The sequence below is a fragment of the Corvus kubaryi genome, unplaced genomic scaffold (assembly GCF_017639235.1).
Source record: "Corvus kubaryi isolate FWS band 111438036 unplaced genomic scaffold, C.kubaryi_AGA036_p1.0 68, whole genome shotgun sequence".
Lineage (NCBI taxonomy): Eukaryota > Metazoa > Chordata > Aves > Passeriformes > Corvidae > Corvus > Corvus kubaryi.
Genome location: NW_024582056.1, coordinates 20956301 through 20969303, shown reverse-complemented (window position 1 = coordinate 20969303; position 13003 = coordinate 20956301). Strand labels below are relative to the sequence as shown.

Below are 13003 nucleotides of genomic sequence, written 5' to 3'. Positions count from 1 at the left end.
TTATTATCAGTATCTTAATAATAATTATTATTATTATCAGACTTGGGAACGACTGGCCAGGCTGTCGCGGGCAGGCGGCCCCAAGGCGGCCGGCCGGCCGTGCTGTCCCGCTGCCGCCGGCTCAGCACGGCTCTGCCGGGGCTCTGCACCGCTCCGCACCTCTCGGCTGTGCGCGGCTGTGCGCGGCTGTGCACGGCTCGGCGCGGTGCGGCGGGAGCGCGGCGCCCCCACCCCGGCGGCCCCCCCCCCTCAGTAGCGTCAGGCTCCCATGGCGTCACTATTGACGTTTCGCATTCCAGCCGCTCTATGGAGAGGCCGCTAGGGCTCCTCTCACATAAATGACGTTCAGAGAGAGGGAGCGGGAGAGCAGCGCAGAGAGGCGCCTCCGTCCCCTCTCTCCGGCGCAGGCACACGCGCACCCCGGGGCACTCGCACCGGGACGCGGGCACAGGTCCCGGCCCGGCTCCCGCCGCACACACACAAAGGCACATCGCGGCGGCGGCGGCCGCTCGGCATCCCTCGCCCGACCGCCTGCTCACTCCCTCCCTTCGCCCGGGGACGGGCTCCTGGCTCCTCAGGCTTTTTCAATCCTTTTCCATGCCTCGGGATAACGCACCCTCTGGACCTGCAGCTACCGGGAGTCTGAGGGATTTTGTGTCTCGGGTCCTGCCGCTGGACAGCGCCTACATACGCCTTTAAGGAAGCGGGCACCTACAAACTAGATGTAAAGACGGAACCTCCACAGCAACCGAGTACGTATGCGAGTGAACGGGAGCGGCTGAGGGAGAGGGACAGCGCGGCATGTCCCCACTCCGTGAAAGTTGCGCCGCCGGGGTAGAGAGATGCTGGGGAGATGCCGGCGGCGGGCGATGCGGCTCAGCCGACGCGCTGCCGTGCTGGGCTATCGCTGAAACTTTTCCCTCACCTTCCCCCCCTCCTCCCCCATCCTCTCCGTGGATGCTCAATTGCCGCTTGGCTTCCGAGCCTCCCTGCCGTCTCGGCAACTCCTGCCGTGCGCGGGGCATTGCTGCCCCTCGCAAACGGGAGGGCTGTGGTTGAGAGGAGCGGGAGCCGGAGCCGGTGGTACTAAGGTATTTCTGCTAGTTGTTGTCATGGAAATGATGCTGCCGGCGGCGGCGGGGAGTTTACAGCGCCGGTGATGAATGGCAGCAATTTGTCTCCTTCCTTTAGCCGCGCTTGGGAAATAGGTGGTTTTGTTTGCACAAGTTCAGCTGTCTAATAGGGACGGCGGGGCAGGTTGAGCTCATTTCACTTTGGGAGACAGCAGCCCCCCTCGGCAGCCCAAAGAGCTCGCCCAAGAGGTAATTGCTGGAATGTGACATATTGTATTGAAATGAGACGGGATGTTTGCATGGCACGTCTGCCCGGCATCTGCTCCTCGGAAATGTGCACTTTTCCCTTCGGAGGTCAGAAGTGGTAACGAGGGGCCGCGGTGCCCCGGCACGGGCGGTACCATGCGGGGAGGCTGGGCAGCGCCGCCGCTGCCCCGCTCCCTGCCCCCGCGGCGCCTCTCGCCTTTGCCTTCTCGCCTTAATAGCTGCGAAAGAAGTTTCAGTCTTGGAAAGAGGCGAGAAAGCGCGGGCGTTGGGTTGTGATAGTATGTAGGGGGGCAGTTATCGGGGCAGCATTATCGCGATAGTCTGTCCCGGGCGGAGATGCGGCTCACCTTAGCGCGGCTAGTTAAGAACGCTGTTACTTAACCTGCAATTTTTGGATACGATGGATTCCTTGCGAGGATATTTCCCAGGGAAAGGGCGTAAAACATTGTTTTATGTAGGGGGATTGGTGTTTTGGGATAGGATTTTTTTTCTCCAGGAAAAAAAAAGTTTGGGAATGAATCGCTAACTTTTATCCAAGCCGCTTCACTCGATTACATTCTTCGCCCTATTTTTCTCTCCTCCGTGGAGACCGCTGTATGCTGGAGTCAAGCCCCGGTAAAAAACAATGGACTAAACCAGACCAGACGGTTTCTTCGGAGGTGAATCTCACGCGATCTCGTGGACGTTTGCTGGAGTGACCGTGCGGCTCGGGGCGATCCCTCCCACCCCCACCCCCCCCCACCGCCCCCAAAAAAATCGCCAGCTAACCGGCGGTGGAAATCCAGCACGAAACTTTTTAATTGAATGGAGCTTCCCCCTCCGCAGTCCCTCCCGGGTAAATGAAGGTTTCGAAACTCGCCTGAAGAAGTCACAATCACAATGGAGTATTTCACGGTTTCCTCCTCGTATTACAGGGTGGGGAGGGGTGTCACTCGGGGCTGAATGTAAAGTGCACGGAGGAAGAAAAGAGCTTTGACAAGGGTAGTTATTTCCTCCTAATTTACAGCCCTTACGGCCCTGCGCTCCTGGCTCGGGCGGCGGCAGCCCGGAGGGGTGCTGCGTGGTTAAAAGCGCAGCGAGTGTCTCTAGGTAACCGGCGGCTCGGGGGGGGCAGAGAGGAGCCCTAGGGCGCTCCGCGCCGAGCGGGAAACCGCCTAGCAGGAGCTCGTGAGGGAACAAAACCATCGGGAGAGAATGGGATGAGCTGACAGGCACTTATCATCCCGGGAGCTGGCGGGGGTTCGAAGGCGAGGGGCGCGGGGAAGGCAAAAGAAAGGCAAGGAGCGGGAGAAAGAGTCGCCGGGGAGCGGCTCCCGTGGGCAGGGGCCGGCGCGGCCGCGCATCCCCCGCGCTGCCGCGGAACCCGGCTGGCAGCGCCCAGAGGGTCAGGGGGAGGCGGCTGGGCAGCGCTCCCTCCCCCGCGCCGGCGATGGTGGGCCCGGAGACACTGCACAGGGCTAGCTGGGCCGGCAGAACACCCCTCAAGTCTGGCCGGTACCTTGCGTAGAAACTTCCAGCCTGCTTTTCCCCGGTCTCTACATCCCAAAATGAGAAAGTTCTCACGGGGAAGTGGACGCTCGAGGATGCTGCCCCGCTTGTTGTAGTCACCCCACCCGGGGTTCTCCTCTTGCCTTCCCCAGGCTCCTCTCTCGGAGAACAAACCGGCGGCTCTGTTGTCCCAGCCCGGTGCTCGCTGCCTTTTGTGTGATGAGGGAGCGGGAGCCGGCAGGAATCCGCTCCCCGGCCGGCTCCCCATTCCCACCCGCGGGGTGAGGCGGGGGGTTGCCGTGCGAGCGCGGGGGACGGTCCCCCCACGTCCTCCCGAGGCGCCGCGCCGGGGGGAGGCGGGGGTCTCCCCTCTGCCTCGCTGGGCACCGCCGCCCCTGACCGTGTCTTGTCTCCCGCCTCCGGCGGACAGAGCCCGGGTCGGAAGAGCGCCCCCCGCCCAGGCCAGGCCCCGGGCCCGCCTCCGCAGAGAGGTCCCAGCCGGCACCCACCCCGCCGCCGCCGCCGCCGCCCGCCGCCGCCTCCGTCCGCACCTCCAGCCCCACCATTCAGCGCGCAAGATACCCACCAGGTAAGCTGCCGCTCCGGGAGAAGGGCAGGAGGGGGGGTGGGGGGGAAATGCGGGAGCTCCTGCCGCGGCCGCGGCCCCTACCCTTCCCAAATCCCTTTGGCATCATTGGTCCCCGACGTCCCGGGGCGTTTAAATCCCAAAAGGATCAGGGCAGCGCCTGCCTTTCGCAGCGCTTTTGGCGATGCCGTGCCTGAGCACACACGAGGTTGCGAGCCCCTCGCCGAAGATGTGACAGATTTAAGGGGAAGCTGGTTGGGGGTGCTAGCGTCCCTGTGAGGAGCCCAGCTTCTCTGGCGTTAAACTGGGCATCCTTTCAAGTTCTCGCAAAGAAAGCAAAATAACATGGTAATAGCTCCCGATGTCCCTGCCCTGATGCTTTTACCCATTCATTTGGGTTTTGGTGACAGGTTGCTCTTCAATGTGCCTCCTGTGGGGCTTTTTCTTTTCTTGCTTTAATATTGTTAGATAAAGAAGAAAGAATCCCAGGTTATTTACTTTGCAGGGGAAATAATACTGCTGCCCTAAGTGGAAAAGTAGGGGTTAGACTTAGACAAGTGTGCTGGCAAAAGGCGAGGTAGGAGGAGTCCCACAGAGCCAGGATAGACCAGACCTTTAGGTTAGGGATATTTTTTCAGTCCTTCGGTCAGAGTTATTTTAGACTTCTGTTTTTCTACTCCACTTTGCACAGAATTCAGTGACATAACTCTCTAATGCTCAGAAAAAAATGCAGAAAAAACGGCATAATGATCTGTTCCCTTGAACTCCTGCTCGTTTTCTGAGCTAGCAAAAGAGACTTTTTCCTTCATAGAGCTGTGTATCAATATGTCCACTTGTGACATTATCTGTCCACTCACTCTGTTGTGTTCCTCCGTCAGTTTCCAGTGGAGGTGTGTGGAAAGAATTTCTTTCCCTTTTTATTTGATTAAGCACTGATCACTGTGTTTTAACAGCCAGTACTTAAACTAACAAATGATAGTGATACGACTTGCCAGGAAATGTGTGTGCGTGGAATGGCATGGACAGAAATTGATAGGAAAAAAGAGAACAGTAGAATAAATACATGAATAACATTGGGAGGCAAGGCTTGGGGGAGGGTTGTCCTGCCTTTTTCTTCAAGCTTTTGGATTTAAGAGCAGGAAGGTCTTAATTTCAGGAAACAGCAGTACTGTTTTTTTCTCAGATTTTAATGTTTCCTCGAGAAGAAGAAAAATCTGAATGGTTTGTGACAGCGTGATAATTCAAATTTGGTGCTTAGTTTAAATATATTTATCTGTAAAGTGGGCAGGAAAGAATTAAAAGTTGATTTAACACAAATTAGTTGGATTCCTCCATGCCAGGAGTGAATATTTTAAAATTGTAAATGAAAAGAGTTCTTAAAATAATGAGGAAAACCTCATTATTTTCAAGGCAGTTTTGGGGGGTTTTTTTTAGCATGAATTATTTCTCAAGTGCTTCTGGAATATAAATTACCATGATTAAGAAGAGATGAACTGCACTTAATTTTGATATACATTTTATCCATATTTACTTTTCTCTTTATGAGGAAATTTATACTAATTGAGCATTTTTTTCCTCTGCTGTGGAACCAAAATACACTACACACTTTTAGTTCGAGTTGCAAATATTGGGCTAGAATCTCACAGTGTTTAGTCAGACAAACCTCAATGAATTGCAGAATTCAGTTGATTGTTTCCTGTGACCAGCAAATTACATGGCAGACTAGTAGGAAATGTAAAAGAAAATAACAATCAGATCTTTTTAGCCAGGCACTGTGTTGCTTCAACCATCCCAGCTATCAGTTAACCACATTAAGTTTTATGACTAATGAATAAAACCAACTGTATTACTAGCCTCAACCTTGCTTTCCTATAAAAACAGAAATACCACGTAATTTTTATCCTACATTTTTGCAAATTGAGGGGGATGTTGCACCCTCCACTTTTTTAAGAACATTTTACCAGACATAAGCCTTAAAACTAACAATGAGACAGCAACTTTAAATTATTAGCTGACCAGAAATATTCTTTGAAGGTCTGGAATTGGGTAAGCAAAATTGGTGTTTGCAAGTCCTGAGTAGCAAACCTTGTGATTTGAGTAATTCCTCTGACATGTACTGCAGATGCTGCTTCTTTTAAAATAAATATAATTTTTAATATTATGCGTTTGATAATCTCGTTTACCCTTCATGAAAATTTTACAGCATGATTGCATGCATACAGAGACAGACTTAGAGTCATAAACTGTTCTCATTCTGCTTATCTAATTCTCATTGACACCTATGTATATTAAGCAGCAGATGTAGGGCAGCTTGAGATGGATTCTTCTCTCACTGACACTGGTATAAATGTGAGTTTCTCCCTTGACTAGATGAGAGCAGGCTCCATAATACCGAATACTTAGCTGGTCCTTGATGAATATTTCTTGTTGAAAGGAAAAGGCTTGAGGCTAATTTAAATGTCCGAATGGGAGTTGGGTGCTTATGAGCTCTGAAACGTGGGAAGGCTCCTAGGAAAGAAGTTTGTGAGGGCCTGGGCCGCGGCCTGGTGCACTGGGCTGGTTGTTAACGTGCCCCTTTGCCCCTGCAGATATGCCCTGTGTGCAAGCGCAGTATAGTCCTTCACCGCCGGGTTCGAATTATGCATCTCAGACCTACGCGTATGGCTCGGAGTACAGCTCAGACATCATGAACCCTGACTATGCCAAGCTGACCATGGACCTGAGCAGTACCGAAATCACTGCCACCGCCACCACCTCCCTGCCCAGCTTCAGCACCTTTATGGAGGGTTACTCTGGCAGCTATGAGCTCAAGCCTTCCTGCCTCTACCAAATGCAAACTGCCTCCTCTGGCCAGAGGCCCCTCATAAAGATGGAAGACACCCGGCTGTCCCCATACCAGCCCTCACTGCCCCCATCCACAGATGAGGGGATGCCCAGCACTTCCATGTACTTCAAGCAATCCCCACCCTCCACGCCCACCACGCCCGGCTTCCCTGCTCACCAGGGCCTGTGGGATGAGCCCCCGCTGCAGCCCACGCAGACCTGCCTGCCTCCCGGCCACCTGATGGACGCCACCCCCATGAAGACCGTGCCTCCGCGCTTCCCTCTCTTCCACTTCAAGCACTCGCCTCCGCACACGCCGTCCGCGGCCGCCCACATGTGCTACGACCCTGCCTCCCTGAGCCTGCCCCTGGGCTCGGACAGGCCCGCCGCCAGCCAGGCTCCCATGGAGGGCCATTCCTACGGGCTTCACCTGGCCAAAAGACCAGCCACCTTAGCCTTCTCACCACTCGGCCTCAACGCAGCCACCTCCAGCCTGATGGGCGAGAGCAGCGGGAGCGGCAGCAGTGGCCTCCCGTCTCCGCCCAGCAGGAGCTCTTCGTCTGGGGAAGGCACCTGCGCTGTCTGTGGAGATAATGCCGCCTGCCAGCACTACGGGGTGCGGACGTGTGAGGGCTGCAAGGGCTTTTTCAAGGTGAGAGCTCTGCGCTTCGCTCCCCTCCCTGCTTGCCCCCACCTCACTTCCCACCCCCTCTGTCCCTGCATGCTCCTGGTCCTGACCCGGGGGTTCAGGGACATCGTGTGTTAAAACTCAGGCCCCCCACCAGGGTGGGAGGGACATCCAGAGTTTTTGAAGAAGGTCAAGGAAAGCCCTGTGTAGGATAAAAGGATCTGCCAGTGGCTGCTGAGAGGAGGCCATGGCAGTGATCTGGGCAAACCACATCTCTGGTCTGCCAGCATTCCCAATGAAACATGGGTCACCCTAGTTTAAGCTATAAACTGCATTTATTCTGTAGTGAAATGCACCTGGAGTACATTCAACCTGGATTTTACTCAGTCACCCATTCCAATTATGTTTTGTTTTAAGGCGAAAAAAGAAACCCTGAAATCGTAGAGTCCACTTAATATTTTAGGTGGTGGCAGCAGTGCCGTTTGTTGTCATGGGGTGGTCAGCGTGAGGAGGAATGCAGGGTGGTCAGCACCAGGAAGAAACTGGTTTCACTCATGGGAAAAACGCAAGTACTTCTAGTTGCATTTGGTAGCTGCCTTGTAACTTTCAGCTCAGGAGCCCAGGGAGTCCTCACCGGGGGAAAGCTGCCTGCAGAGCAGTGACTAAGCACTGCACAGGGTCCTGGTGCCTGCTCTGCAGTGAAGGCAGCTCTGCAGCTGAATAGCAAGACAAATAACTTACACACAGCAGTTTCTCAGTGGAAACTTTGTGCTTATATTTTCAAGAGCTGAATATGCTCTTTTGATCTTAGATTTGGGTGCTTTGTAATTTCCTTTCAGCAGACTGGGTCCAGAGTCCAGTATTAATTTCAGAAATAGCTTGTTTAAGTGAAGAGCTTGGGATAGACTCTTGGTAGGATGGTTCTGGGCAGCAAGTTTAAGATTTGAAACATTTGGGGTTGATTTGGTCTATTTCTTCTTGCTAAGATAGCAGTCATGCCCCTGTTCTGCTCAAAGATAAAATGGAAAGAAAAACAATCCCAAAATATTTGGGGGGAGGGCTTGCAATGTTTTTTTATTGTAGATGGAGCTGTCAGTGTTACTTAATAATAATCCTTTGATCACATGGTAACACACACATCTCCTATAAAACTAATTTGTTATTTAAATGTAACTAGAAAAGGGTATACAAATAACATGGAAATAGCAGCTCTTGTTATCCCAAACCTGCCCCTGTGGAAATCAATAGCATATCCTTGATTTTTAACAGTACCTTACTCTGCAAAATTAAACTGTTTTCAGCTCCAAATCACAATGAACAATATTTGCTATATCTCTTATATTTAGTACATTGAGGCTGTTATTTGATAACAAACACAAATTAGGAAATAAAATTTATCCATTAATTTAATTGCAGTGACAGATTTAATATTGAATGTTGAGTTGATAAATTTCTTCTGGGTGTCTTTTCTAGTAATATCTTTTTGGATATTATTTATTGATCTATCCTTGATTTTAAGTATGGCAGCTTGATACATTTTTGCACTAATATTTGTTACATTCTTCCAAAGCTTACCAGTTTTCTACAAATTTTAATTTTGTTTTATTTTTTTTCAACATGACTTTAGAGTTAATTAAATGTACGTATCTATGGCATTATTCTGTCTTTTTTCCTCAGGTCAGGTTAACTTTCCCAGAGTATTTAGCCAAAAATCTTTTGTAGGGGTTTCTGGTATTTTTATTTTTCTCCCTGATGATTTTAATGGCTAACCAAACCAGTTATTGTGGTATTTGACTAACAATAGTGATAGCAAGAGAAGTACATTGCAGATAATTTTGATTTTATTTTAATAAGGTCAGCAATAATCAAGGGAATGAACCAAGTAGAAAATTGTTCCCAAAGGGATATTAAAAGCGGAGATAATCTAATCCCCAAAGGTAGATGTGATGACCTGGTAATTTCAGATATGATTTTATCATTCAAAGTTGCCTGTCTCCAGAGACTTGCTTCAGAACAATCCTAGATGATTTTCATTGTCAGCAGCTAGCACTAATAAAATTGTTTTTCCTGCAGGCTAGTGTGTTAGGAAATTAATTTTATCTAATTATATGAATTGCACTGTCACTTTTCATGTTGTAATTAAAACACATTTTGTCAGGTTCTAAGTTGCTCAAGAAACAATCAGTTTACTATTTTTGTGTTGCATTTTTGCAGAGAACAGTTCAGAAAAATGCAAAATATGTTTGTCTGGCAAATAAAAACTGCCCAGTGGACAAGAGACGTCGTAACAGATGCCAATACTGCCGGTTCCAGAAGTGTCTCAGTGTCGGCATGGTTAAAGAAGGTAAGGGCCCTGGCTATTATCCCAGGAAACTAAAATATTATGTTTAATGAATGTGTGTGTGTGTATGTGTGTGTGTGTGTATTTCAGCATGGATGTCTCTACAATAAATTTGACAGTGATGAGATTCATAACTTACCCCCAAATATGTGTGTTTATGTAATAATGTATTGATTTTCTGCTTTTCACCCCTATTATCATATTTAGACTATAGACCCCAGAGTTCAAGAACAGCAAGGTCACAAGAGGATAATTTGACAGTGGCCAAAATGTCTCCTTTATTAACTTTGAACATTGCTCGATAATGCTGTTGGCTTCCCCTTGTTATCTCACTGGGGGCTGCACTGGATTGTGTGCATTTTGACATAGGATCTCGTTTCATTCCCATAAGCTGATTGTAAATTTGCAATTAATTTAAATGGAAACAGGATCAACTCATTAGTACCAATTCTGCAAATATTTAAGCATGTGAGTAATATTGTGTGAGCAGTCCCATTGCAAATACTGACATGGATAATACAACCTATGTAGTGTGACCGTGTTTTTTCAAATGCTTCAAGAAAGCTAAAATTACTTTGAATGAATGCCTCTGCCATTTAAAAGAGACACTGGTAGTAGAAACACAAAAATCCGTGTTTCACATTCAGGTTTTTTTTCAGCAGTGGAGTGTCACAGGCACACATACATGGGCACACAGACGTGCCGCAAACAAAGCATGGACACAAGGAACACAGCTGGGCTCTCAGTAAGCAGCTACATTGCTGCTTACAGTCATAGGTCTGACACAGTTCTGGTGCCATTTATGTTCCTTTGCAATCAAAGGCATCAGAAGCATGTGCTGAAACTGGAGAACGTTCTTATTTTTGCTGGTCTGTCCACTGTAAGGAAAGCAGGGTGTTCATTCTGACCCATCATTTGCTGGTACCTTCACAACTCATTCCCTTGGGATTCTTTTCACCTAGTTGTCCGTACCGACAGCCTGAAAGGGAGAAGAGGTCGGCTGCCTTCCAAACCAAAGAGCCCCTTACAGCAAGAACCCTCTCAGCCCTCCCCACCCTCTCCTCCCATCAGCATGATGAATGCCCTCGTTCGAGCTTTAACCGACTCCACGCCCAGGGAGCTGGACTATTCAAGAGTATGTCTCACTTTTCTTTCCCTATTTGCTTTCCTCACAGAAATGATTTGCAAGCTGCATTTCTCCTTACCAGCTGGTTTGCCAAAATGAAATTAAGTGTGAAATTTGGATGAGGGTAGAAACTGGTCCAGCCAGCCGTTGTCTTTTTGTGATAGGTGGACTATGAGAGGAAAGGAAGTTCAGTAGTTAGTAACTATTAGTTATTAGTGTTAGTAACTATTCATTGTGAGGATCTCAATCACAAAATGATCTAATATTCTGCAGTATATCCATGGCTGAGTGAAAGGAAAAATGCACGGATAAATAGAGCATTCTTCTTGCAAAAAGGCTGTGCCAAAACACAATCAAGTATGATGTCATTGATTAACCAGGAGCAGTACTTGTATGTCCAATATCTTAACTTCCATTTTCTGAAGGCTAAAATTTAATAGCACTTCCCTAATATTCAGATAGAAGGGTTGCAGAGTATGGCACTGGATGGATAGGACCATTCCTGTTGAAATCCACAGGAATTTTGCCATTATTTAAGTGGGACCAGGGTTGGCTTTGGATACTCCAGCATGAATATTCCTTCAGTAAAACTCACATTTTTAAAACAAGCCTTTTAAAATAAAAATTCTGAAAAATTATCTCAACAAAGCTTTACCAAAGATTATATATTTTTTTAACCTTGTTCTTTAATGTATCATAGTCATGATTTAAATATTCATGCCACATTCTGAAGTCTGAAAAAAAATGTTCTGTAGTTGTTAAAATACAGCACTGAAATGGCTTGTTAAATACAATTTTTAGGCAGGTTGATATAGGATAAGAAAGAAATTACAACTAAGGAAAAAAAAGATCAAATTCTTCCCCCTAAAAGAAATATGACTAAATTTGAGACTGTAAAAAATAGCAACTGTATTCAGACAACAACTCCATTGGCCATTTATCACTTGTTGCTAAGTAATATTTAATCCTAAATCATATTTACTGTAATTGTATAAAAATTACATTATGCTATTTTAGACTATACTTACATATATAATTTAGCAATTTAAAACATGCTGTAACATATTTTCTTTAAGCTAATCTGTAAGTATTAAATAATTTAATTTTTCAAGTTATTTTCAAGAATCTAGCTGTTCAGTGTCTGACAACCTACTATGGGGAGAATGCATTAGCCATATCTGCATGTACTTTAACTTACCCAGAATGTCTCAGGGATCATTCTGCAAATACCAAGGTGTGTGACGAGCTGTGCTCTTTGATAGCAATCTGCTGGGTTCCACAGAATTACAGGAGTCCAGAGGCCATAGTTTGTATTTTTTATTGATATAAAGCTCTTTTGCATTTACAGAAAACTGAACAAAAATTATGTACTTTTATGTGATTGTTTTCTTTGTCCTGCAGTAATTATTTCTCTTTTAATGAAAACAACCCATAGATTTAATTATTGAACAAATTTGTTGGAACAATTTTGTGGGACATTACAGGGACCATATGATTGACAGTAACTTAGTCTTGGTAGCTAAAAGATTGTGTGATTTTCTGTTAGAACCTATTAGTATCTAAGTTTTCCTTTACACTAAAATATATAATAGTCTGTTATGCCCAGCAGTACTGAAAAGACAAAAAGATTCTACTAGAAATTAGTAGATTCTTATGTTTTTCATACACCCTTATACTTACTTTGAAAAGTTAGAGGAGGTCAGAAACAAATGCTGTGTAAAAAGCAAGATTAACTGAGTTTAATGAAGCGTGCCATAAACACACAGCAATGCTAAAATACTCCTCTGAAGAATCATCCTGTACCTGTAAAAACTAACTTATGGCATGTTCAGCTAGGCTGTGACCCTGCTGAGCACCACAAATGGGCAGATCTCGAAACCTGGCTTTGGAGTCAGTCCTGGCACTTCTGCAGATACGACCTTAATGTTTAGCATGGTCTTCATGTTTACAGGCTGTAATATCTTGACCGTCTTTAAAATACTGATAAAAGTTTCAGAGAGAAACATGTATCCTTTCCCTCCAAAAAACCTACACACACACACACACACACACACACAGAGCAACCCAGGAAGAAAACAAAAACAAAAATGAAATTACATAAGCAACAAACTTTACACCAAAACATTGGAAACAGTTCTGTTCAGAACATGGCTGCTTTTCATCTCAGCACTGGTTTTAACTTACCAGTCCACAAGCAGTGGTATATTTAGGTACTTCGTTTCAAAAGGCAATTGCCAAGGGCTGTAGTCTGGTCTCACACCTGTTTACTGGTACAATTCCCTGAGTTCACACTTTTAAGGAAGTGAGATGAAAAACAGACCCTATAACTTGCCATCCTTATTCATGCAGAGTAGGCACCAAATCAAATAGAAATGTTGCCTTTTCAGAGGGGGAGTGCAGCATTTAGGCAACAATCCCCCCCTTCCTGGGCCACAAAATTAAGCACATATCGTGGCTTTTGGAAAAATGAGTGTAGGTTTTCCTCTGTGCAGGGAAGTTATTGTTAGGCTTTTGCAGCTGTAGCAGTCGATGAAGGACTGATGAAAGCAGGCAAAGGGCAGAGCTAAGTTGTGCTATCGGGCTTCCCAACCTCAGGCTTTCCAAATCTCCTCAGATATAACATACAAGTTAATGTTGCTTGCTACACATGCAACCCCCTCCTTAAGTAACT

The 13003-nt window shown here is 47.0% G+C and overlaps 1 protein-coding gene across 2 annotated transcripts in view; it reads left to right on the top strand.

Annotated features, from left to right (window-relative positions):
• The first annotated feature begins 334 nt into the window (after positions 1 to 334).
• Positions 335 to 13003, top strand: part of NR4A3 (nuclear receptor subfamily 4 group A member 3) — a 29343-nt gene continuing 16674 nt past the window's right edge. Inside the window, exons 1-5 of one of the 2 annotated variants that reach the window (XM_042048734.1) lie at positions 335 to 752; positions 3259 to 3417; positions 6003 to 6889; positions 9080 to 9209; positions 10169 to 10341. In XM_042048734.1, coding sequence (XP_041904668.1) covers positions 6005 to 6889; positions 9080 to 9209; positions 10169 to 10341 — 1188 coding nt within the window. In that variant the 5' untranslated portion in view covers positions 335 to 752; positions 3259 to 3417; positions 6003 to 6004. Of the gene's footprint in view, positions 753 to 3258; positions 3418 to 5987; positions 6890 to 9079; positions 9210 to 10168; positions 10342 to 13003 lie in introns of those variants that run through there. The other variant, XM_042048735.1, reaches the window with a different exon arrangement.